Genomic DNA, 25,120 nt, shown 5'->3' with positions numbered 1-25,120 from the left:
AGCTTTGGTTCAGGTCCTGAGGTGGGGAAGGAATGTTGCCACAAGGAAAACTTCTGACCACAAACTGGATTACACTCAAGTGCTCCCAAATAGCTCGAGCTGTCTTTATTTATACTTGAACAGAATTTTTCTTACCAGGGTTATATGAGCAGCTTTATTATTGGCTTCTATTTTTGACTTTAAGAAATACAACACAACTTAAGGAATACATCGTGAACATTATGAAAGCCCCCATTGTTCCCCTTTATGCTTCCCCAAATACACCTTCCCACCCCCTGCATAACCTTATTCTAGACATAGAGTTCAGCATTTCTGCAGGCTTAACTAAATATCGAGACAGACACATCCTGCTCTTGCACACTTATGTCAGCCAGCAGATACTTGTGGTTACCAAGTTAAAAAAAATAATAGACATGGGCACAATGCTTTAAGGACAATATTCAAACCCAGACAATTCTTTTGTGTCTGCAAGATATGCTTTTATACAGTTCCTTTTTCTACAAAAGAGTCCCCTGTCTCAGTCTTTTTGTAAAAGGCGGGCCTTCATAAAGCACTCTTTTCCTATCTCACTACACCATATTTCTTCTACCAATAAAAGCTCCTATGCATGGTAAAGATGGATCTATCAATTCCACATTTTGCACTGTACTTTTTCCTCTTGGAGTGAGCACACCAGATCCTATCAATGATTCCATGCTTGGCGTCCAGGGAACTTACTCTCCACAGTTGGCACTGTGTATTCCTAGAGCTTTTTTCCTATTCTATATATGCATGCCTTACTCTCCTTTCCAAAACTATGAGACATGGTTAATGTTTTATAAGTGTTGTTTTCTCATATGTACCTAACTATCTCTATTGAATCAGGAAAGTTCTCAGCATTGGGAGTTGTAATTAGTAATTCCAGATAAGAGATTTGAGAAACATCAGCCTCCTGTTAAATCTTAGGGGGAAATGTTCAAGGAAGAGCAGAATTTGTAGGGAAACTTACCACTATTGCATGTGTGACTGATAAAGTTAAGCTAAAAACTGCCCAAAGAATCATCAATATAATGAGAGAGAAAAGATCCTCAAGCTGCACAAATTTTGCAAATTCCTACACTGTCCCATGGACTACTGGTCCTAGCTAAGTGAGAGTCCATTTCCACAGGTGCCTTGCCCTGAGGAAACCCGCTGGATAGGTGGTCATATGCTGATCCAAGACAAGGCTGCACACTTCCCAACAGTAGAACATCTGAACTCATGTTTTAAATGACCAAGATCCTGGTACTCTCTGACATTTCCTTGGGCAAACGTCCTTGTAAGATTGGGTGGGGATGAAAAAGAAACAGAAACACATCCTGCCGAAGGTGAAGCTACTTCTCACTCCCTCTCCTCCAGGTGAGGCTGAGAAGGAAGATTGAACTCAGAACTAGAAGAGTTGTGGCTTTAAGATCTATGGTGAGGTAGCCATCTGAGTCTCCATTTCCTTGTACATGAAATTGGAAGATGTCACTAATAATTATACCACCAGCAAACAACTTTACAGTAGTAAGGACAGAAAGAGAATGAACAATCCCTTACAAAATATAAAGTATGGTTTTACATATTATGAGTAGACAGAAAGACGAGAACTATAGTCTAGAGATTGGTGCATTTTCTTATTCCCTGGAGGAAATAAAATGAATGGGAAATAGAAAATTTTGTAGGGAAATTAAGTGTGCAGAAGTTAATTAAAAAACAAAACAAAGCAAAAACATAGACTTCCATATCATGCAGACATCACTCCTGAGGAGCATTTGCAACAGTGAGCAACTATGGATTCTGGGCACATTTGACTGCCCTGATCTTGTGGAAATACAACATCTTTCCTCCCCAACAGTGCGTCACAGGGCTCTGGGAAAGCTGGAGAAGAATATTTCCTATCCACACAGTAGAGAGAGTTGAGCATTACACATGAGTGGCAGTGACCTCTGTCACAGCCCTCTTTTTTCCCATTGGAGCCACACCCTGTCATGCCTCTTTATGAAGGTGTGACACAGCTCACCTCAGGAAGTGTCCTGCCTGCCAGTGTCTTGTGCCCCCTTTGCTGTCACTGCCCTGTGTCTCTGTCACACTCTTGGAAGGTGGCCTGTTATCCAGAATCCCCACCACTGAGTTATTTTATTTGAAAGACTTTCTACCCAGACACCGTTTCATTTTGCCAACAACCAGAAGAAACACGGTTAAGAGACTCCCTGCCAGGTAACACCTGAAGATGTTCTTCCTAGGTAAGCACCTGCTCCCACCTCTACAGAACAACCATTGGCCACTGTCAACTGCCATTGTGCGGATGCTTTGGCTGCCTTGTCCAATACACCAGCAGCTGCCTGACAATGACAGTGGGTTATGCTGATTGGGTATTCCCCTACCATGGAGTCCAATCCTGGCCAAGAGGAGCCAGTACACAGATGAAGAATTTACCTAGCCTTCTGTCTATGAAACAGAGTCCCAGTGTCCCTGTGCATGGGAGGGAAAGAAAGCAAAGATGAGTGGTATTTGGTACTTCCAATCTATTCATAAGATGAAGCAATGTTACAAATGTAAATTGTTATTTTGAAAACCTATTCATGGCTAATTGGGAGAGAAATTAAATGGACTGTGTGGCCCGGAAACACATATTTTCAGTAACAAGTTTGGCCTCTGTATCTAAGAAATCTGGTTTCCAAAGCAGATTGTTCTTTGAGGCTATTCATGACTAATTACTATTCATGACTAATTACAGAAGAAATGGGTTTTGATGGGAAGCACATTCGTGTGAAATAAAGAGGAAAAGAGATTGGAGGAACACACAGCTTTTAACAAGATTATCCTACCTAATGAGGACCTTATGAATTGTAATGGAAATAAAAGCAATAACAAAAAAAAAAAAGGTGATTAAAAGGGATAACAAAAGTGCTGTTGTTACATGGAAAACCCACAGGAACCCATAAGGGCAAAAGAAGGCTTAGCCAGCAGCTTCTTATATGAACTTGGCTTCTGAGAAATCTTGAGAAAAAGACAGTTGATGCTTTGCCCAGAAAAATGGATGGTTTTCTCTATAGGATAGTAATAAAACTGTTTGAACTATTTGGTGTGGAATTTCCCTATTCAAAAGAGATTTCAACCTCTCTGCTTTGGATCTAAACACATACATCCCATGCAGCGAAGGTCACTGGCAACGTTTTCTTAGAAACATTGCCTTTAAAAACACAGACATGAGCAATCAGGAGGAAACATTGTCTGTACTTTTGTTTTTCTTCTGCAGATAAAAACACCGACGAAAACATTTAGGTGGGTAGGTTGCCTATTGAAATTGTAATGTCCCTGAATTATTGATTGGGCTTAATTTAGTCACATAAGATTCAAGCTACTGAAGCCCTATTTTTCTGCCACAAAAAATAAAGACAGAATTGTTATTGTACCATCTGGTTTACATGAGGAATCTCTTGGCATTTCTTAACAGCACATTTTATAAATGCCAAATCCCAGATGGCATGCATTGTAACAGTGGGAAGTTTTATAAAGGCTTCAAAAAACAAATTCTTTACAATTTGAATACTGGCTAGTCTAAGCAAGGGCTATGAATACAGTACTAATGAATGAGCTGGCTTTGTTTGCAGGGCATGGTTCCCCTTTTCCTTCACACTTCTCTCCTTCCTCCTTTGTCACCTGCCCTGTGACCTAGAGATTTCCATCAACAGAACTCTTCCCTGAGTGAGTCACCTGTATAAATCAACGACCTGAGTCCTCACTCAAAACCCAAACTCCAAACAAGCTTCAGGAACAATGGTTATTAAGAAAAACCAATATTAACTGCCAAATCAGTTCAAGATGGCAGAATTTACCACAGTAGAGGTATTCCAATGCTCTTTAGCAGACCACCAAATAATATCCAAACCCATCAATGCTCCCAAAGCTGGACTGGGGATGGTGGGCAACCTTAACGCTGAGCACTGTGCTGGAAAAAGGCCAGGCTGGAGCGGTGGTCAGGAACACCAACTCGAAAGTCGGAATTTGGTGGCTGTTGAGGCCCCAGATTGGATGTTACCATGCACTTGAGCAAATTAGTTCTCTGGGAGTCTCAGTTTCCTTCTCAATAATGAGAACAACTTTCCAGCTGTTTACAAGTTTATTGCAAGTAATTACTGAATTGATTTTTTTTAATACTGAGCACTGTGTAGCATAGGTAGTGAGTGCTCACTGAGTATAAGGGAACACAAGAAGTACTGCTCCCCCATTAAGCCAGTCACAACCCATAGCATTTGCTACAGCATTTTCTTTCCTCTGCAGTTTTCATCTCAATAACTACTTATTGAGATGGAAAATCAATAGTTATCTTACAGTCCTAGAGGCTGTAAGTCCTGTCTGGGGCTTTGTGTTCACTTTGCTAGGGCTTCTATGATAAAGTACCAGAGACTGGGCTGTTTTAACAACAGTAAGTAACTTTCTAGCAATTCTGGAGGCTAAGATCAAGGTCCACAGAGCTGGTTCCTTCTGAAACAGAGAGGGAGCTGTTCTGTGCTGCTCCCCTTGGCTCAAAGAGTCCCCTTCTGTGCTCTATGTACATGCCTGCGGCCGAATGCCTTTGTCTCCTAAAGACACCAGTCATTGGATTAGGGCTCACTGTAGACCCTGTTTTAATGTAGCCACCCTTGCAAAGATTGTATCTCTGTCATGAACGTGGCAAGGGGAGGCACATCCGGCCCATACTGGCTTTCTGTGAGCAAGCTACCAAACTGAGGGGTTCATCTCAAGGAGCCCGAAGCCACTATTCTGATTCCTCCCTTGATCATTTGTGGGTGAGTGTAGGCAGAAGACCCACATAGGCCTTCAGAAAAATGCCCTGCTTCTTCCTACATTCACAAGGTCTCATGGTTTCTGAGAACTGCTTCATCCTCTCCAACCTGCTGTGTGTGATGGTAGTGACTCAAATATGGCTCACAAAACTTACAGGAGACCCAAAGAGAGAGGGCGGGTCATCGAACTGCTGAAAGGCCTTACCAGAACTCTGCTGTTACTTGAATATCAGGGTAAACCTCTGTGTGCGTGAGTGTGTGTGTGAGTGTGTGTGTGTGAGTATGTGTGTATGTGTGTGTGTGTGTGTGTGTGTGAGAGTGAGAGAGAGAGAGAGAGAGAGAGAGAGAGAGAGAGAGAGAGAGATGTTTTAAAGGTGATACAAATGTAATTAATCAGAATTAAACAGAGGGAGGAAAGGAAGAGGCATGCAGATGGAGAGACTGCATTTCTGAGTGTCTGGAAGCCTCACACCTGTAATGCAGGGCTCACAAACAGTCCCGAAGTCACATGCACAGATACAGAGCTGTTCTGGGAGAAAACAGGACAGGATTTATTCTCGGGACTAGATTTACACAATTACAGCAGTCGTCATATAAAACTGTTTGTTCTTCTGGTATCAGACCTGACTGAAGTCAGCCATTAGGAAGGGAGAACAAACAGGAAGCTGTGAAGAGAACGGAGAGCACCAAACCTAAACCAACCAGAACCTGGGAGAAAACCAAGCCCTGGCTGGCCGGTTCTCACCTGCCACTGTGTTGACTGATGCTGGTGGGGGACCCAGCCACCTTTTGTCACCCAGCTTACAGGCACCTGACTCAGAACTTAAAAGCTGAAAGGACCAGGAGGGGGTTGCAGCTAGTGGCTTAGCCAAGATACAAGAGGTCTCCATAGTGTTGGGAATCAAATGCCCCTGGTTGGTGGTGTAAATATGGCCTGTGGGTGTGTTTGGTGTGACGGGTGCAGGATTTTAAAGCTATTATGCAAGCAAAACACTAATCCTTAAATTGAAGTAATTTAATAGACTCTGGGTGTTCAGCTTTAAGATTAAAAAGCTGAAGGTCATAGTGATGACCTTCGCCTGAGTGGAGCTTTAAGAACACCTGGGTTTCCCAGGCCCTTTCAGCCTCCACTGCCCTGGGCTGTGATCCCACTCCAGTGGGGCAGTTAGTCCACTGTCATTTTTCAGCATATGGAAGCTGCTACCTTACACCAAGCCCACTTCATATACAGACTCTAACCGGCATCAGGAAGCATAGTCAGGATGTCTTTTAAAGAGTTATTTTATTTAGGGGATGAAAAGAATGCTCAGTGTTTAACAGCAACTGGATGCTCTCCTAGAGGACCTGGGTTTCATTCCAAGCATCCACATGGCAGCTACAACTAGGTATTTCCAGTCCCAGGGGACTGGACACCCTTCTCTGGCCTCTAAGGGCATCGGGCAAGCACATGGTGCACAGACACACGTGCTGGCAAAACACCATTCACATTCACATAAAAGGAAGTAAATGAAAATGTAAAGCATTTTTAAATTATTATTATTGTGCATGTGGTGAGTGTGAGTGCACACTGGAGTTCAGAGAAAACCTTGTATCAGTCAGTTCTAACCTTCTGCAGTTCTAAGGACTGAACTCAGGTAACCAGGCTTTCACAGCAAGCACTTCTGCCCACTGATCCATCTTGCTACAACATAATTATTGTATTTGTTTTTCTGGTGGTGCTGAGGTTTGAACCAAGGGCCTGGTGAATGCTAGACAAATTCTCTGCCACTGTGCTACCTGCAAGCACCAGGTGACTTCTGTAGCTGTTGTTTTGTGCTGGGTTTGGGGGTGCAGATGTGTATGTGCATAAGGAGGTCAGAAGTCAACCTTGAGTGTCCTTCCTCAGGAACCATCCACCTCATTTTTCTTTGAGACAGGCTCTCTCACTGAGACCTGGAGCTCAACAATTAGGCTAGACTGGCTGATCGCTGAGCTCCAGGGGTCCACCTGTCCCCTCCTCCCCAGCACTAGGGTTACAAGCATGCACTACATACGAGCTTTATACCTGGGTTCTGAAAATTGGACTCAGGTTCTTGTGTTTGCCAGGCAACCACTTTACCAACTGAACCAGCTCCCTAACTGTCTCAGATGACTTTTGAATGTTACCCCCTCAATACCTCTAACACTGGTCACATCCTACCTGGTCTGCATTTTCCTAGGTGCCAGTACATTAGCAAATATGTTTATTATACATTGGAGTAAAAACTCCTGTAGATACCATTGGCTGCATTGCCCAACTCCCAGGCATAATAATGCTTGTCCTCCATGGGACAAGATGGTGTTGATACACACACTCACAGGACTGGGAGACTTGTATATCATACAACTGCAGGTGAGTCACAGTATAAGGAGCTGAGCTTGAACAACTGAAGATTTGTAAACCTTTGGGGACATACAAAGGGGTAAGCAGGAGGTCCTTGAACTAATCCCTCATAGATACCCAGGGAACACTGTATTTTATAGTCTATAAATTAAAAGAAATATGTTGCATTGCTAAGAAAACCTTGCCTCTATTACTTTAATAACCATCACATCACTCTAGCTACTAGCAACAGTGTAGTCGATGTTAATATTTATTATGTAAATGATTTAGTTAACCTTTGTTTATAAGTGAGTTTTTTAATGGGGGGGGGCATACACATGAGCATACAATATGCCAGGGTGTTCAAGGCACAAATGTAGAGGTCAGAGGACAATTTGCAGAATGCATTCTCTTCTATCATATCCAGGGATTGAACTCAGACCTTCAGGCTTGGCTGCAAGCACCTTTACCCTCCAAGCCATCTCATTGGCCCTGTAATTGAGCTTCTGTAGAGGACAATTTGCATAATGCATTCTCTTCTATCATATCCAGGGATTGAACTCAGATCTTCAGGCTTGGCTGCAAGCACCTTTCCCCACCAAGCCATCTCATTGTCCCTATAATTGAGTTTTTGTGAAGAACGACTAAGCCTTCTAACATCTGCTTATCAAAGCTACTCTCCCATTAATTTAGAGGGTGATCAACCTTTGTCCTGTTTGTTTCTGAATCCATATGGTCAGAAGGTTGATTTAACTTAGACCTACTAAAGTTCCCACATAGACCCTGAATTAACATCCCATACCAGGCTGTTAGGGGAGCTGCCATAGGATGTGAAAGAACATTCTCACTGATGTTGGCTTATTTTCCAAGTTAAATTCATATTTGATATTTGAAAGCTATTTTAATCTGTATTAGCATAACTATATTTTTAATTTATCTTATGCTTCTAAGTTTTAATTAGTGTCATCTTGTACTTTTAAAACTACATGAACTATAAGAAAAACTCATGTGGAGAAAGAAAGGGAGAGGGAGAGAGAAAGAGGGAGAGAGAGAGAGGTGGGGGAGAAAGAGAAACTGAAACTCAAAATGAATGAGAAGGAACAGGATATGGAGACCAGGCTTCTCCTGGAGCTCCTGATGCTAGCATGGGTAGATGACCTTAGGCAAGTCACCAAACCTCTTCAGACTCACTACCTTCATTTTATGGTACACAGCTAGACTTGTTTGGAAGCCTCAAGTCTACAGCCACTCTCTTGGGCATTACACCATCATACTGCTGAACTCCCACTCATGAGGCTCTGGTTCTCTCCTGCTCAGATGCAAACCAGACTTCAACGTGAAGACAGCAACAATGGCAAATGAGCCAATCTGAAAAGAAAAGAGGAAAGGGGTTCCCCATTCTTCTGGATGCCTTTTCCTATCCCCAGGGGTAAACATTACATATATTTAAAACCTGGAGAGGGCCAGCTGTGCTAGGGACACATCTGTGAATATCACTTGGAGGCTGAGGGAAGAGGACCCAGAGTTCAAAGGGACCCGGAGCTACATAGTAGCCTCCTGACCAGCCTGATGTAGATATCAAGACCCCCTCTCAAGACCACAACAACAAAACAAATAAAAACAGGACCATCCCCCAAACCTAGAAAATTAGGAACACAAAACAAGTCAGAGCTGATTAGTTGCAAATACCCAGTGAAGCCACAAGAGTTTCCTGTGGTGGTATTGTGTTCCCCAAAATATTGTGCACCCTAATAAACTTATCTGGGGCCAGAGAACAGAACAGCCACTAGATATAGAGGCCAGAAAATAGTGGCACACAAACCTTTAATCCCAGCATTCCAGAGGCAGAAATCCCTCTGGATCTCTGTGAGTTAAAGGCCACATTGGAAATAGCCAGGCATGGTGACACACGCCTTTAATCCCAAGAAGTGATGGCAGAAAGTAGAAAGATATATAAGGCGTGGAGACCAGGAACTAGAAGCATTTTGGTGGTTAAGCTTTTAGGCTTTTTAAGCAGCAGTTCAGCTGAGATTCATTCTGGATGAGGACACAGAGGCTTCCAGTCTAAGGAAACGGAACCAGCTGAGGAACTGGTGAGGTGAGGTGGCTGTGGCTTGTTCTGCTTCTCTGATCTTCCAGCGTTCACCCCAATAACTGGCTACAGGTTTGATTTTATTAATAAGACCTGTTAAGATTCGTGCTACAGCTGCCTAACCAAACTTCTATGCTGTCTCCTCCCTCAGGTGACACTGTTCACTGTAGCAGACCCTTCTAGACTTTTCTGCAAGTACAGAGCTGTGTACCCACAAAGACTTAAAAAGGGAGAAACATAGGTTTCCCATTTCCCTTTTATAAAAGCAATCAGAGAAATGTGCTAGGTAGGTATCTCTGAAAGTCCACTTTTCATTCACAGTTCTGATAAATTCAGAGAATCACTCTTGGTAACTGAAGTGGTTGTCTCCTTCAGGCTGTCTCCAATGAATAATTTAATGATTGTAGAAAGTGTGACCAATGAAACTATTGCATATACAAATTATAACAAGGAGGGCTTCAGCTCAGGTATGGGAACAGTAAAACTAAAGACATCTTCACTTGCACAGAACCAACTTAAAACACCCTCAGGAAAAAATGGTTTGTGACTAAAGTGATGGAAGGCTTCATGATACTCAAATGGAAACCAAGGCATTCAGAGATGAAGACTCCAGGGACATGAATAGCAATTTTTAGAAGACTCATTGTAGGTCAGGCAGTGGTGGCATATGTTTTTAATCTCAGCACTCAGGAGGCAGAGCCAGGCAGATCTCTATGAGTTCGAGGTCAGTCTGGTCTACAGAGTGAGATCCAGGACATGCTCCAAAACTAAAACAAAAACAAAAAAACCCAAACAAACAAACAAACAAACAAACAAAACCAAAAGACACATTGAAAAGAGCATGGAAAATTCACACTTGAAAGAGATCTCCCTGCTTTGTGAACTGTTAGGAATCTGTAGTTTCGTAAAGACTTTAGAGTTTCTGACCCACAGGAGCATCTTCTTACTATGGTACATCCACCTCCTCACTCCCAAACCTGGCTGTCCTGAACACAAGTGCTTCCTAGTGCACAGATGCAAGGCTTTTCCAGAGCAAAATCCTATGTATTGGTTCCCAAGGTTCAGGGACAGTTCAGTGGCTGTCCCAGGTGGGCACAGCATCAGTCTGGGTCAAGTGAAGCAGACAAATTTACTCTCTGGCCACTCACCCTCTCCACAAATATTCACAGTGGGGCCCTTTCCCAGGCCCTCTGGACAGCCTCTCCATCTCCTAATAGTTCCCAGGTGCAGTCTCTTTCTAAGGTAAAACCGTCCCCCTCTGGAGAAAAGCTACCATCTTGGGAAAATAGGAGGCCTGGGGTGGTGGAGGAAACATATTGACCCTTCACCTCCCTGACTGGCTTCTCCACAGAGCCGAGTGCCAGGTCCTTTCATTGTCTCATCACAGGCTTATCCTCCATGGGACCCATTCCCCTTCACATTTGTGGGAAAGATGCCACATTAGGGAAAACAAACTCAGGATGGGTTGCTAGTGCTATCAGGCTTCTGTCCTCAGACAAAACCCTTTCCCCATCTCCGACGGCCTAACCCTGGTTGTTCGCATGTTGCTCCACCTCACCTCCCCGACCAGCACATAATCTGCTCTATTCATTCCCACACAGAGATCAACCACTGTAAGTATTCATTTCCATGCTTACCTCCCTCCAGGTATTTTCCTGATTTTTCTAATTATAACAAGCACCTGTGGCATTTGGTGAGCTACCCACCCGGCCTCCACCCACTGGGATCTGATTCAGTGGCTATTGGACAAGCCCCAAGAATGATGTTAATGAAATGTCTATGTGGGCCTTTTGATCAAAGGCACTGGGACCATGTGATTATAACCTGCACTGGTACTTTAGATGGACACACAGAGATTACTCTTAAAATCACAACAGGAAAGGAACACGTACATCAGTAATTTCAAATGCCACCCCATGATTGCCCAGAGTTTGCCCATTATATTCACCTGTTAAGGAACACAAGCTGAACATATTCAGATGTCTCAAAGAGCAATGAGAGGTCCCGAAAAGACCGTCAGCCAGGTTTCTGGACATCTGAATTCTCCACTGACATAAAATTCTCAAAGCTCAGGCAGGCTGTTCAGCCTGTTTCCTGACCTGTAAATGCCTAAGTGTTGCAAGATAGTCTGCTCTTATTTAGATTACTATACTCTTTGACCAATGATATACACTTTTAGGAATTATGCTAAGGGTTAGCCAGGTAAATGTAGAAAAATATCTATCATGTTAATCGTACCATGTGGGAGGTGGGGACAGTGAGAGCTCTAATTCCAAACTAGCCTGGGTTACATAGCAAGACTGTCTCAAAAAAAATGAATTTACCATCTTGCTTAAAATGATGAAAAACTGGAAACCCCTTAACATCTTCAGTAAGGAACAGTTAAATACTGGTTATTTAAACACTGACTATATAACCCTTAAAATGAGTATACAGTGATATGAGATTGAGTCTATGTGATACAACCACATGAAAGTATATGTTACATGTGATATGTGACTATACACGCCTAAAAAATGACTGCATGTCATATGAGAGTGTTGTAAGTGGTAACAGGAGGCTACAAAACAGTGTTTAAACTTTATCTTTAGGTCTGTTTTTTGTTTAAATTATATAATATTATGGAGCTTGTGACCCTTGGGAAAAGACCATAGATACAATCCAATTATAATTAAAGGATTTCTTGATTAGCTGCTAGCAGGGTGTCAGCCTTAAAGCCAAATCTCGGGCATATCATACAGGAGGAATATGGGGAAGGGTGTTTTAAAGGTGAAAACCACAAGAAAACCTTCGATTCCTACACAAGAAAACAAAAACCGGTCTGTTCTGCTAAGTGAAGTGGTCAAGGTGATACCAAAAAATCTTTGGGTGTCTACATAAGCAAGTTACAGAAGCCAAAAAAAGCAGTTAGTCATACCATAATGGGTAGATGACCACGGCTGTACATTTCAGGGAGTAGGGGGATGATGCGGGTCACTGAGTCAGGGTAACTGAGAATTTACCTTCCAGGGACTAGAGTTGGAGACAAATGGCTGGTGGGTACCAAGATGGATGCCTAGCAAAAAAATGGAGTTTCTTTGGCCATCATTTGTGATATTTGTTAAAAGGGTCTGTGGTGTTTTATAATATGTGAATATTATCAGGAGCAAGTTTAAAAGTTACTGTCTCTTTTCTTTTTTGGGGAAGGATTGTTTTCCAGGGTAGGCTCTCACCATGTAGATGGCCTTCAGCTCATAGGCTTTCTGCTTCAACCTCTGAGTGTGGGAATTACAGAAGAATTACTCCAGGCTTGCACTCTTAAGCATCTTTTTTTTTTTTTTCCAGTAAGCTTATACTTTTATATGTGGACATGAGTCCACAATCCTTTTTTTTTTTTCAATCCACTTTTTAAAAGTACCTCATGTGCGTCATCAGAGTGACCTCCGACTTCCACAACAGTAAGGAACTGAAGTATTCTGGGAGCAAGGGTAGGGGTGTAATGGCTTTATTTGCTTATATTTATTCTTTCTTAACTCTCTCCCATGCAGCACCTAGAGCAAAGCTTTAGTGGTATGAACAAGTGCCATTCCTTAATGAACTCAAACATCCTTCACTACACTGGAATTGTAAATATCTTGCATAAAAAAATCTGAACCCCCACCCAAAACCATAGCATGGGCCACTAATTTACTCACCTGGGGCCGATTTCAGGGAACCCTGGTTTTACTTATGCCCTTCAAAAGCTGCTGGCAGAACATGGAGGCAAGTGTAAGGGAGGGCAGTTGGTACTTTTTTCCCAAAATACCTCCTTCTCAGCTGGGCTAGGAGATCCAGGTGCCCCCAATGGTGAGAGGGTGGGGTTACATCCTACCTTCTGCTATAACAGCACAGAGCTGCCCACACAGCCTCAGCCTGTGTGCTCTGGTGGTCTCTTCCAACATGGTGTGGAGGCAGAGAAGAGAGTCTATAAGCTCTCCATGCTGCGGGAGGTGAGGAATTCTGGGAATGAGGGTAGGGAATGCAGTGGCTTTACTTGTTTTAGGTTCACTTTTCCTTAATTCTCTCTCTTTCTCCCCTATTTAGCATCTATAGGTTGCTTTCTCTCTTATTTGCCCTTGTGGCTTCAGCAAAATCATTAAGTCTTCCTCAATTGAAGGATCCTGCCTTCCCAGGTATGTCTTGAGTGAGAGAACCCTCCTACTGAAGGGAACAGGCTGAGATGACTAGTTCTTCACCCCTTCCTCCCTACTTTCTCCCCTGTTCTCTCTCCATCCCTCCCAACAGGGACTTGCTGTGTAGCCCAGTCTGGCCTCAATCCAGTGTCTCACCCCACCTGCCCCGACCTCCCTGATGCTGGTTTTCTGGTGTATGCCTCTGTGCCTAGCTTTATTCCCTTCTTCCTTTCATCAAGCCATTAAAGAATTTCTCCTGCTCATCTGCGGGCTTGCTATGTCAGCCAGAGGCAAAACGTCTATGCTACTTGCCAGCCCCTTAGTGCTTTGCACTTTTTGGTATCTAGTACAAGCCATATGCTGAGCTCTGTCCTCATAGATGGAGAGCAAGAGTCTCCATCTATGCCCGAAGCTTGAGGTATCGGAACCAGAACTCTTCTTGTGAAACAAAGTGCTCTTGAGACTCTCCCTGAGCCAGAGACTGCAGAAAGGCTGGTCATGGGCAGAGTTTGGTCTTGGAAAAAAATCCTTGGGACTCAACCCAGGACTTTCTTTTTAAAGCTTTAATTTGGAAAACAGCAGTAGAGCAACCTTCTGCTCTTGAGACCTACCATCCCCATAGTCGGCAGCTCCTGTTAAGGTTTCTGAACCCAGTCTACCAGTACGAAGCTGGGGTTCTCCGTGGAGCCCCGAGCGTTGAATAGGAACATCCTTGTGTTGCATTTGTAAGTCTCAACCTGTGAGTTCCCTGAAGAGCCCTCACCTTCTAAACTGGCGGTGTTCCTTTGTGCTGTTAAGGAAGATGGTGTTTCCATAGTTACCTGTAGAAATAGTGTCCCCCATAACTGTAGAAATAGTGTCCCCCGTAACTCGAAAGCCTTCCAAAGGCTTCATCTGTTCTCTAGGCACTGTCATTTGTGATGAAAACGAAGTGAGAGTTGAGTTTCCCAGCAGTGTTGACATGGAAAAATGGCGACCTTCTGTGCCGGGTATGTTATATGTAATATTTAATCTCTCTTAAAATTCTTTAATGACCCATTTCTTAAACTTTTTATGTGCATTCATGTTTTGCCTGCATGAAGGTGTCTTATCCCCTGGAATTGGAGTTACAGACAGTTGTGAGCTGCCATGTGGGTACTGGGAATTGAACCAGGGTCCTCTAAAAGAGCAGACACTGCTCTGAGTCTCTGAGCCATCTCTCTCCCCCCTGTACTATCCAATTTTCATTTCAATTTGTAGAAAGCAGGACCACCTCTATTTGGGTACACAAGAGTCCAACCCTTGGAACAACTGGCATCCATCTCTTCTGGTGCCGTGGGGGTCCCTGACTTGCCCGATGCCACCCATAGGGGAACACGTGTCTTTTCCTGGTTGTATGACTTATTTGAGAGCCACTGGGAAACTTCTGGGTGTAAGTCACAGCACATAAATGAGTGTTTGGATCACATCTCCAAGTTGTATCAACAGTGTTAGAAGTCCCTTAGATGTGGGTGAGGAGTCCTGGCTCAGAGCCTGCATTTGGTTCTGACACTGGAATGTATTTCCTATCTTTCATCTGTAGATACCTCTGGGGTTGATATTTTGAACTGCACTTATGTCCTGGACTCAGAAAAGCTCATTATGAAGTTCCCTTATGAAACCTGTACTACAAGAATGGTAAGCAATTGCTTTTGAGGTTGTGATTTGGGGAGTAGGAACATAATCATTTACTGGTGATCAACTTGATGGCTAAGGATTTAGACTTTGAAATAGAACAAGCCAATCTTTTTGAGGATGACTGTTCTATTGGTTTCCTAACATACCCAGAGGACACTTTTGAACATGCCTAGAAACATTCTGGAAATGGGATGGACTCTACTACTGCCATCATGTGGGTACAAGTCAAGAATATTGTCAAATAGCTCATAATGCCCAGGGGAGGTGTAAAGGCCTAAAATATCAGTGTTGGAGAAGCCCAGTGCTTGAGCTATTAGTGCTGGGTTCGACTTGAAGTAAACTCCCTAACCCTTACTAAGCCTCTATTTGCTTGTTGGAAAATTGGAAAGATGCTGGCATCTCCACAGGGTATAAAGACTGATGATACTGGGCACATGACTTAGAGCAAATGCTTCAGCATGGGGCTATTTTAATATAACCCCTCTATGAGACTGAAGGCTATTTTTGGTGTTAGCAGAAAGAACCCAGCTTAAGAACAGGTGTTAAAAAGCAAACAGTTGCTAAGCAGTAAGTGTTACTCTATTACCAAGAAACAGGACTGCCCAATTAGGGTCTTTAGGTGTAATGAAGACCTGCCACATGGCAGAAGTTCTCAAGCTTCCATGCGCAAAGACTCTCCTAGGGTTTCTGGGTGTGTGCGAGGATTTCAGCTGATGTGGGTGTGGGGTGGGTCCTGGGAATCGAATGCTTAACAGGCCTCATCATCTGGCCCAAATGCTGGAACCTACAGTGTAAGCTTTGTGTATATTCAGTCTCTGCTTTCTGAGCAGTCCTCTGGCCCACTAAGCCCCTCTGTGATGACCCAGAAAAGTAATCCTATCTTTTGTGAAAATCTGTACTGGTGTAAACGTTCCTGTTCTTTATTCTTTGAAGTTTCATACATGTATACAGTATGTGTTTATCATATCCAACCCCTCACTCACCCCTTCCAACTTCTCCTGGTACTCGCCATCACATATCCCTTCCAACTTGATGTCTTCCTCCTATGAATACAGGCCTTCCCAACTTCAAAGAGCTTAGAATTGCATTCCCCAGGGCCCAGTTTCTGCTAACTGCAAGCTGTGAATGGCCAGATCTAGTCTCATATCCTTAATGTGATCTATGAATTAACAGGTTTTTAAAGTTAAAATGGCATAAGTTCTAGGAGTTACTACCTAACATTTAGCATAAAACTGTTAGATAAAGTTGTTAGGTAACAATTATCTTTCCTTAGACTAAGTTCTAAGTTCAGAGGTAACAAAGATAGCTCCACCTAGCTCTAGGGCGTCTGCTTAGTTGCTGAGTGGGTAATTTGAAGAATAACCTGTGTAGATGTCTGGGAAGATGACAGTGATTCCCAACATAAGACAATACAACAGAATGAAAATGTAACAGGAAAGCAGACTCTTATCTCTAATGTTTGAACTCTCCTCTCTACCTGTAAGCCTTAGAAGGATATCTCAAAGAGCTAGCTAAAGTCTCTTGGCAAAGGAATAAAGTACCTTCAGGAACTTGTATTACCTAACTTACGTATGTTGCCACTCTAATGGTCAGATTCATGGTCTTCTGGAATTGCCTGTCCTACTGAGGAGCCAACTTCCTCGTTTGTACTGTGTTTGCACACAGGTTGGTGGGTACCAGGTGAACATCAGAGTCCAGGAAAACACTACTGATGTACAATATAAAGATGGCGTGTATCATTTCTTCTGTCCAGCTATACAAACAGAGATTTTTGAGTTTTCAGAAGCTGTAGTCTGCACGAAGGATTTTGTATATGTAAGTGAAATGGGATGACAGCCTCTCCTATGGTTTTAGCAGGGGAAATAGAATGGTGTTGTGGACATAGTTGGACTTAGTAGCTGGGTGGATTTCAATTTCATTTTTACGGTATTTGCTTTGTGACTATGATGCATTTTCTCAAGCACACTTAGCCTTGGTTTCTAAGGCTAAAGTGGAAGAACATTCACCTGACAGAGTATCTCTAAGAACTGAGTGTACACAGTATTGAGCACACCATGCCTAGCAACAGAAAAGGCTCAAATGATCTATGTCATAGGATTGACTGATAACGCATTCCAGGCCCTGTCTCTAAACTAAAACATAATAAGTAGACAAAACAGCCTTTTGCTTTTGGGTTTATACTCAACAAGCTCATGTTGAGAATGGACCACAAAGTGATACCCAAATTTTTATCATGGCAGCAATGGCTTGATGTTATACTTGGTTTTGTGGATATAATAAAGATTGTGTTTAAGAATCTAGTGTTTCAACTTATAATTGGACCTAGTCTACCTCTTCCAATGCCTTTTGATTCTGGAAACCCAAAGGGGTAAAATCCAAGGGCAGGATGGGAAGACACATCTGGCCATGTGCTCTTCCTATTGCGTGGCAGCAGCTAGACTTCTTGGAAGAATGGCATTAATTAACTTAAGTTAAGTTAACTGTTCTGCAAAATAGCGAGTGTAAAACTTCAAAACTTTCTCCTAAATCTTTTCTTTCCAGTTTTCCTTCCCACACATTTTCTCGAGGTTTGCTGATGATAATGGGGTAAGAGTAGTTTTTTTTTTTTGTGTGTGTGTGTGTGTGTATTCATGAGCAGGTATGCTGATAGCATGCACATGTCAGACAGAGGATCACTTGGAGATAATTCCATGTCTTTTGATTTAAGAATGCATCTGAGACAGGCTGGATTGTTAAGGTTGGCAATGGTACAAGAGCCCACACTCTGCCACTGAAGGATGCCTTAAGACAAGGATTTAATCTTCTGATTGACAGCCAGAAAATAACCCTCGATGTGCCAGTCAATGCTACTGGAGTTGCTCACTATGTGGTAGGTGTGAAAACCTTTATATCACCATCAGGAACTGGCCAGTGTTCTTAAGCCTAAGCATGGTCTCAACCATGTCTTCAGATGGGCTATATTACCAATGGAAGAAGTATATTTAGCTGAGCATATTGGCATATACTTGTAGTTCTAGTACATGGGATGCTGATGCAGGAAGCTTGTGAGTTTGAGGATAGCCTAGACTACATTGTGAAACTCTGTCACAAGCAACCTGTAAATTCTATTACCAAGTACTTCATCAGATGGTGGGAATACAATGGTGAAGAAAGATGAGCCTTGCTATGTGTTCTTCCCTCTTTTTATAGTTCAAGGTATAATGCAGAGCAGGGGTATTCTTTTGAGTCTTGGGTGTTTGGGTGACACTATTACTTTGTCTTCCAGGCAATTTATGAGACAAACAGATAATGTTATAGTCATGTTCTGCAAAATGTTTAGGCCAGTATTGGACTATATGACAGTAGTTCCATGAGACTATAATGGAGTTGAATTAGCCTGTTCTGGGTAGCCATAGTAACATTATAGGGCAATGCCTTGCCCATGTTTATAGTGGTGTTACATGACCCTGTACTGCCCACTGAATAAAGATTTCACACATACAATCACATGTTAGGTGAATAATGGCAAAAGTAGGTGTTGTATGACTATGCTCTACTGTGCAAGGACAACTGTCTGATCATGCATTTCCTTGGACCTATCCACTGTTAAGTCATGCGTGACTGTGCTTGAGACAGGTCCTGGCAAGTGTTCAAACACTACCTACTTTAATAAAGACAGTTTTGTTTTACCTTGAGCATCATAGGATTGTTGGCCTCTGTAAGCACTCTGATCAGCACTATAAAATCGTCATAGAATATGGACAGTTCTTGCTCCTGTCTCCCTAGAAATGGGTCAGCTATTGGTCATCCCCACAGACAGCACTAGTCTTCCAGGCATTCTAGAAGACAAGGTTAAAAGCAGAGCAGTGGTTGGATAAAATACCTACATATCGTTTATGTCAAAGTGATGTCCAATGCTTGAGCATATTGGCTCTTATTGGTTAGAGACTCAAACTAATTGGTTAGAGACTCAACTAATATCTTCAAAATCCTGACTCCCACCCCCAGCAAGGGAGCAGTCATCTCTATACTGTGCAGCTGAAGCTTTTGTTCTCATCTCCTGGGCAGAAGATCACCTTCTCTTCACAAGCTGTCTGTGCATCAGGTGAGGCCTGAGAGACCACAGCTTCAGCAGTGGGAAACATGGTTCTTAGGGCTTAACTGAAGCTGATAATGGGTATTCTGTCAATCATTTCCTGCAGATCTTTCTGTGGCTTGTAATGCTACACACATGACTCTCACTATACCAGAATTTCCTGGGAAGCTTAAGTCTGTGGGCTTTGGAAAAAGGAACATCCCCGAGAGGCAATGGCATGCCAGTGGGATCGACAAAGAAGCAACAAATGGCTTGAGGCTGCATTTCCGAAAATCTCTTCTGAAAACAAAAGTATGTTGGCATTTCCTGAATGCCCCAAGAGCCTTCTGAAGTACTCTGTGGGTAATATGATGTAACTCATGACTTGTCTGTAGTCTATTTGCTATAATGATGGATTTAAATGGTGCAAGACCTCTTGATCACTTTACACAAATGAATTTTTAAGGAAAGTTCTCTCCAATACCATCTCTTCAACTTCTGCATGTGGACACTTTCTACATTTTTCTCACTCACTTCATTTGACAAGTACAAAGTACCTATCAGCCATCTAATGATGAACCTTAGCTATGCTGTTATATAACAAGGCAACTGGATCTTGTTTGTTTGTTTCAACCTTTTGTTTAAGGGTCTCCTATTGTCCTGAGGCTAGTCTTGATGGATACAGTTGCCAGGGATAGAATGTCAGGGTGTGAGTAGCAATAACATTTCTTAACATCTGTGGAGTCCTTTTGAGCCCTTCTGGGGCTTGGTGAGGGTCTCCACTATCACACTTTAATTCCAGCTTTAATGACTAATAGTACAAAGAGCATGAAATACTGGGCACTTTAGGACATGAGTTCATAGCAATAAAGCTCCTGCCTCGAGAAGCATCCTGATCTGAGGAAGTGACAGGTTTTGTTTTGGATTAGAAGTGTGTTCTGCAAGTGTTGGGGATTAACTCCTACTTCCTGGTTCTGGAGATGGCTAGTTGACATTCTCTCATTTCAGCCCTCTGAAAAATGTCCACCCTATCAGTTCTACATCTCTTCACTCAAGCTGACCTTTTACCTCCAACCAGACACGGTATCCATGGAGATTGATCCTGAGTGCTACTGTGAGTCACCAGTCTCTATAGGTAAAGATCTTTTTTTAATCAAAATTATCTGGGGTTTTTGTCGTCAGTTGTGTGTGGTTTTTGTTTTTGTTTCGTCTTTTGTTTTTACTTAATGCATGTAGGAAAATGTAACAGAAGTTAAGATTCTGATTCATACTTGTGGCTCAAAGAGACTGAAGATGGGCCATGTAGGAAACATGTAAGTTCTAGGATGGGGGCCCAAGTGTCCTACCATTCTCAAACACTCACACAGGTCATTGTGGAACTGCTGAATTTAACCTGGGTCTACCGAGTTAGATATGAGAGTCCCACCACCGCCATCCAGGGACAATGGCTTCAAGCTTCTAGTTTGAGTTTCCTGAGACTCCTACGATCCCTGAAAAGGAACCCAGAGTGGGTGCCTTCTCTAGCAGAGCCTTGCTTCTTTGTTCCTCACTTAGACCAGGTCAGGCCAATAATAAAAGCTACCTTCTCAATTCTCCTCAAATTGCCTGTGAGTCCAGACTGAGTATCTATCTCCTACCAAAGTGTGGAACCCTCAATTTTAGGTTTCAGAGTTCTGTTGGATTGTTTTAATACTTGTGTGGCATCCTACATGAGCTTCCCTAGTTTAAAAAAAAAAAAATTCTGGAATCCAAATCTTGAAAAGGACACAGTGAAACCTGGCATTCATAGCCAACCCAGATTGAATCCTTAAGATACTTTAATCATTTATCAGGGTGTGGCCTCATCACCTAGTGCTCCTTCTTCCCATGTCTCCTGGTCTGTATGTTGATGATGCTGATCATGGTAACTATGTTGCTCTTGTAACTATAAAGGAGTTTTTATCAGTGTTTGCTCAAACAGACTGAAAACAACTCAAGCGTAGCTGCTGGATTGATCTAAGACTTCAGGGCTGACAGATAATGTCGCAGGGTGGGCTTAGCTTCTCTAAACGTTTACTGCTGTCCAGTTACAGATGAACTGTGTACACGGGATGGGTTTATGGACGTCGAAGTCTACAGCCACCACACAAAACCTGCTCTGAACCTGGACACCCTCCTGGTGGGGAACTCCTCCTGTCAGCCTATCCTCAGGGCTCAGTCCCGGGGGCTCGCACGGTTCCATATACCTCTGAATGGATGTGGGACACAACAGAAAGTGAGTAGCAGCCAAGGGTAAGAAGTTAAGACTTCAAAAATAAGTGCTTTGTTGGCTAACTTTATCTAACTTCTAAGTTTGAAGGTGATAAAGTCATCTATGAGAATGAAATACATGCTCTCTGGAAAAATCTACCACCAAGCATCATATTCAGGGATAGTGAGTTCAGGTGTGATCATTTCTACTTGGGGTTTTTTAGGCTTTTGCTTACATTACAGGGATCTTAACATAATTCTTATCTACCTAAAATTTTCCAGAATGACAGTGAGGTGTCATTATATCCGAGACAGTATGCTACTAAACGCCAATATCAAAAGCCTTCTTTCTCCATTGGCCTCTGTAAAGCCAGGTCCACTGATGTTGGTCCTACAAACCTACCCAGGTGAGGTGTTGCAACTTGAGCTAATGAATAATAACAGTGCATTTTAGGGGGAAAATCCCCTATCCAATGCTGCTATCCAGTGTTGCAGCCAGCTTGTACCTCAGTGCTGAAGAAATTTCCATTAATTGCAGACAAATCCTACCAACGACCTTATGGGAAGGATGAGTACCCTCTAGTGAGATACCTCCGCCAGCCCATCTACATGGAAGTGACTGTCTTGAACAGGAATGATCCCAATATCAAGTTGGTCTTAGATGACTGCTGGGCAACAACTTCTAGGGACCCAGCCTCTGTCCCCCAGTGGCATGTTGTTGTGGATGGGTATGTATTCCCTGTGCCTCAGGGTTGCCCAGGGAAAGCATCAAAATTTATAGTGATTAAAAATAACCCTCCTGGGACTTAAAGGAGACCTTGGTCATGAATTCCCTGAAATAATCCTTATTCCATAGTCATCACTCCTTGCTTGGCCTAATTGGGTGGCTCATGCTGCTTTTCTATTACTCTGAGGTCTTAAGAATGGGCTCCTGTCTAAAGTCTGGCTCAATTGCATCTTTATCATGAGAGGGAGAACTCTAGTGTCTATTTACTAAACACCTATCATGTGCCAGGCTGTCATGTATCCAGTTGCATCACTTGACGAACACTAGCCACCTTTGGGAGGGAAGACAAGTTTACTAAGTGTGGCTTTAGGTGAGTTACTTCAACAGTAAGTGATGGAGCTGGGATTAGAACTCCCATTCTAACACTAATGGACAGTGCTTTTGGCAATAGGTGTCTGTCCTCTCAGCTCTGCCTGAAGTGTTCCCTCAAGGGTTCCTTAACTACAAAGAGCTATACTTCAGCTTTCTTGGCTCTAGGGGAATATGTGACAAGGCTCCAGAACTCCAGCTAGACTTGGCAGACTCCTGCCTCAAAGAGTACATACAACCCCATTCAATTACACAACCCATTTCTTTACCTTTGAAGATTTGCCTGAGTATTCTTCTGAGACCAGCCTTGATCCCCTTATCCCTCTATGTAATTCTTCATAGCTTTGTTCTTTTCCACTCTTAATGCCACCGTTACCTGTTAGTGTGTAAAACAGAATGGCAACAATCCCCTACCTCTGTTGCAAACACTTACTACCTAGGACATAATAGAAACTCATTTTGGTGAAATGAGTAAGTTGGTATCCTAAGTGTCTGTCTGTCTGTCTCTCTCTCTCTCTCTTTCTCTCTGATCACAACTTGAATCTCTTGATGAATTTTGGTAAACAAATGTGTACTCACATTGTACAGTACAATGCAGGTGTTATACATAGGACTTCATGAATATTGATGGCTAGATCCAGTCAGAAAGATGTAAGTAGAACAGAGGTACTGTTAGGATGCAACATAGCTGTAGCATAGTTGTCATGTGACTCACCTTGTCCAAATGTGCATGTACGAGTTCCTGTGACTGATGCCCCCATCCTGGTGCCCTCTTCCTAGCTGTGAATATGAACTGGACAACTACCACACTACCTTTCATCCAGCTGGCTCCTCTGTGGTCCATCCTGCTCATTACCAGAGGTTTGACGTGAAGACCTTTGCCTTCGTGTCAGAGGCACGGGCACTCTCTAGCCTGGTATGTGGTCAAGAAGTCGCCTGGGGCAGGTTGACAGTGAGTGCATTGGTTCCATCCACCTGACTCTCTTCCTCCTCTTCAGATCTACTTCCACTGCAGTGCTTTGATCTGCAACCAAGGGTCCCTTGACTCCCCTCTGTGCTCTGTGACTTGCCCTGTACCATTGAGGAGAAAACGAGGTAAAAAGTCAATCCCTGTTCTTGTTGCTTAAAGCAAGTCTCAGTTTTCTAGAATTGAGTAATTTTAGGATAATAACTTAGTCCCAAGAAAGCCAGTCTCAAGAAACCTCTTCACCCTATCTTTATCAATGTGGTGAGCCCAAGATGCACAGGTTCTCATTTAGCCCAATAAATCCATCCTTTGAGAATGTATCCATGACAGAATTCATATCACAGGATACTCCATGGAACATCTTCTAGGGACTCTGGTAATACCTCTGGCATACTACTCCCAAGGTCAAAACACAACCTTGATTATCTGTCTCCCACCACAGAAGCCATCAAAGAAGACACAATGACAGTTAGTCTTCCAGGACCCATTCTCTTGCTGTCCGATGACTCTGCACTTAAAGGTATAGATGTAAAGCCTGGGGTACTTCTGGATGCAAGTTTTCAGCCAAAAATTTAATTTGCTTAATGACAAACCTAAATAAGAGCAAACTAAAGTAAGTTCCCTTCCCACGGAGCCTTGAATTTCTTGTATGCGCTCCTGAAAATCTTGACACCAGCAAGATCATGTATCGTACCTACTGACAGACTTGCTTTATTGTTTTAGTCTGTTAGAACCATATAGGATGCATGGGGCTCTTAGCCATGGTCTTGTTAATGACCCATTCTGTTACTTCTCACAATTCTACTCTTGTGCTAGATGTTGTAACATTTTTAATGTCACACTAGATCTTTAAGAGGATTGTTGCCTACCATATCAAGAAATTCAGTGTATATTGCTAGCAGATTGGTAGGTTGGCAAGCATGAGTATCCCTTTAACTTCTGCCAAACTGAAATCATAGGAGATTATGCTCCTATAATCATCCCATAGCCTCACCCAGAGGGCCTCAACTCCAGGCCTAGAGTGTAAAATTAAGCTATCTTAAATCTCTAGCCAATCTCCCTGTGACATCACACTTCCAGGGATAGCTAAGTATCAAGACACTGCATTAGTTAGGCTGAGAGGCTGGGACTTTCTCCAGGTATCAGCCCATCTGGCTTGAGATGGAGAGGGCAAATGGTAATAACAGTGGGGAGAGGAGGTGTGGAATGGGAGGGTAAAGATGGCAGAGTGAGAAGGGTGAAGCTGTGTCCTACTGCAGACTTCTAAGATCAAGTGATTGAGGCTTAACTTCTGTAGAAGGCCTCAGCACAACCATGACTTAAACCTGCTTTCTTTGTAGATGCTACAGTTCCCAAAAGGCATGAGATTGCCAAGGATACTACTTCTAAAACAGTAGCTGCTGTGGCTGCGTTAGTGGGTTCAGTGGTGATTATAGGCTTCATCTATTACCTAAATAAGGCAAGAACTGTGAGGTTGGATCACTGATTGGACTTGCAAATAAAGAGGCTGCAGGAAAATTCTTGTCTCATGTGTTCATCTGTGGTCACCTGTGCACACACAGGTGAGGCCAGAGGTCAACCTTGAGTCAGTCCTCGGGCGCCATCCACTCTCTTTCTTTCGGGAGGAGGAAGAGAAGTGGTCTCATGGGTCTGGAACTTGCCAAGTAGGCTAGACTGGTTGTCCAGTGAGCCACAAGGATCTGCCTGTCTGACTCCCTAGTACTGGTAATACAGTATGTGC

At 43.0% G+C, this 25,120-nt stretch overlaps 1 protein-coding gene across 1 annotated transcript; it reads left to right on the top strand.

Moving 5' to 3' along the window:
• Positions 1–13,122: 13,122 nt before the first annotated feature.
• Zp2 (zona pellucida glycoprotein 2) lies at positions 13,123–24,865 on the top strand. Its single transcript, XM_036175688.1, has 18 exons — positions 13,123–13,194; positions 13,289–13,377; positions 14,283–14,366; positions 14,939–15,033; positions 16,699–16,848; positions 17,575–17,619; positions 17,741–17,902; positions 19,021–19,117; positions 19,215–19,399; positions 20,096–20,222; positions 21,160–21,341; positions 21,419–21,510; positions 21,599–21,723; positions 21,855–22,044; positions 23,193–23,328; positions 23,411–23,507; positions 23,822–23,899; positions 24,720–24,865. Exons 1-18 carry the CDS (start codon positions 13,145–13,147, stop codon positions 24,863–24,865), a joined length of 2,130 nt encoding a protein of 709 aa, XP_036031581.1. The 5' UTR covers positions 13,123–13,144.
• Positions 24,866–25,120: the final 255 nt, after the last annotated feature.

The sequence above is a fragment of the Onychomys torridus genome, chromosome 1, assembly GCF_903995425.1.
Source record: "Onychomys torridus chromosome 1, mOncTor1.1, whole genome shotgun sequence".
Classification (NCBI taxonomy): Eukaryota; Metazoa; Chordata; class Mammalia; order Rodentia; family Cricetidae; genus Onychomys; species Onychomys torridus.
Note: the sequence above shows the minus strand (reverse complement) of the source record. Positions and strands in the feature narration are given on the sequence as shown.

Excerpts from the sequence above, each read along its gene's own strand:
- Zp2 (XM_036175688.1), top strand. The coding sequence starts at position 13,145 with ATGGTGTGGAGGCAGAGAAGAGAGTCTATAAGCTCTCCATGCTGCGGG. Across the intron at positions 13,378-14,282 it reads GAAGGATCCTGCCTTCCCAG|GCACTGTCATTTGTGATGAA; the intron begins GTATGTCTTGAG and ends TCTGTTCTCTAG. Across the intron at positions 19,400-20,095 it reads AATCTCTTCTGAAAACAAAA|CCCTCTGAAAAATGTCCACC; the intron begins GTATGTTGGCAT and ends CTCTCATTTCAG.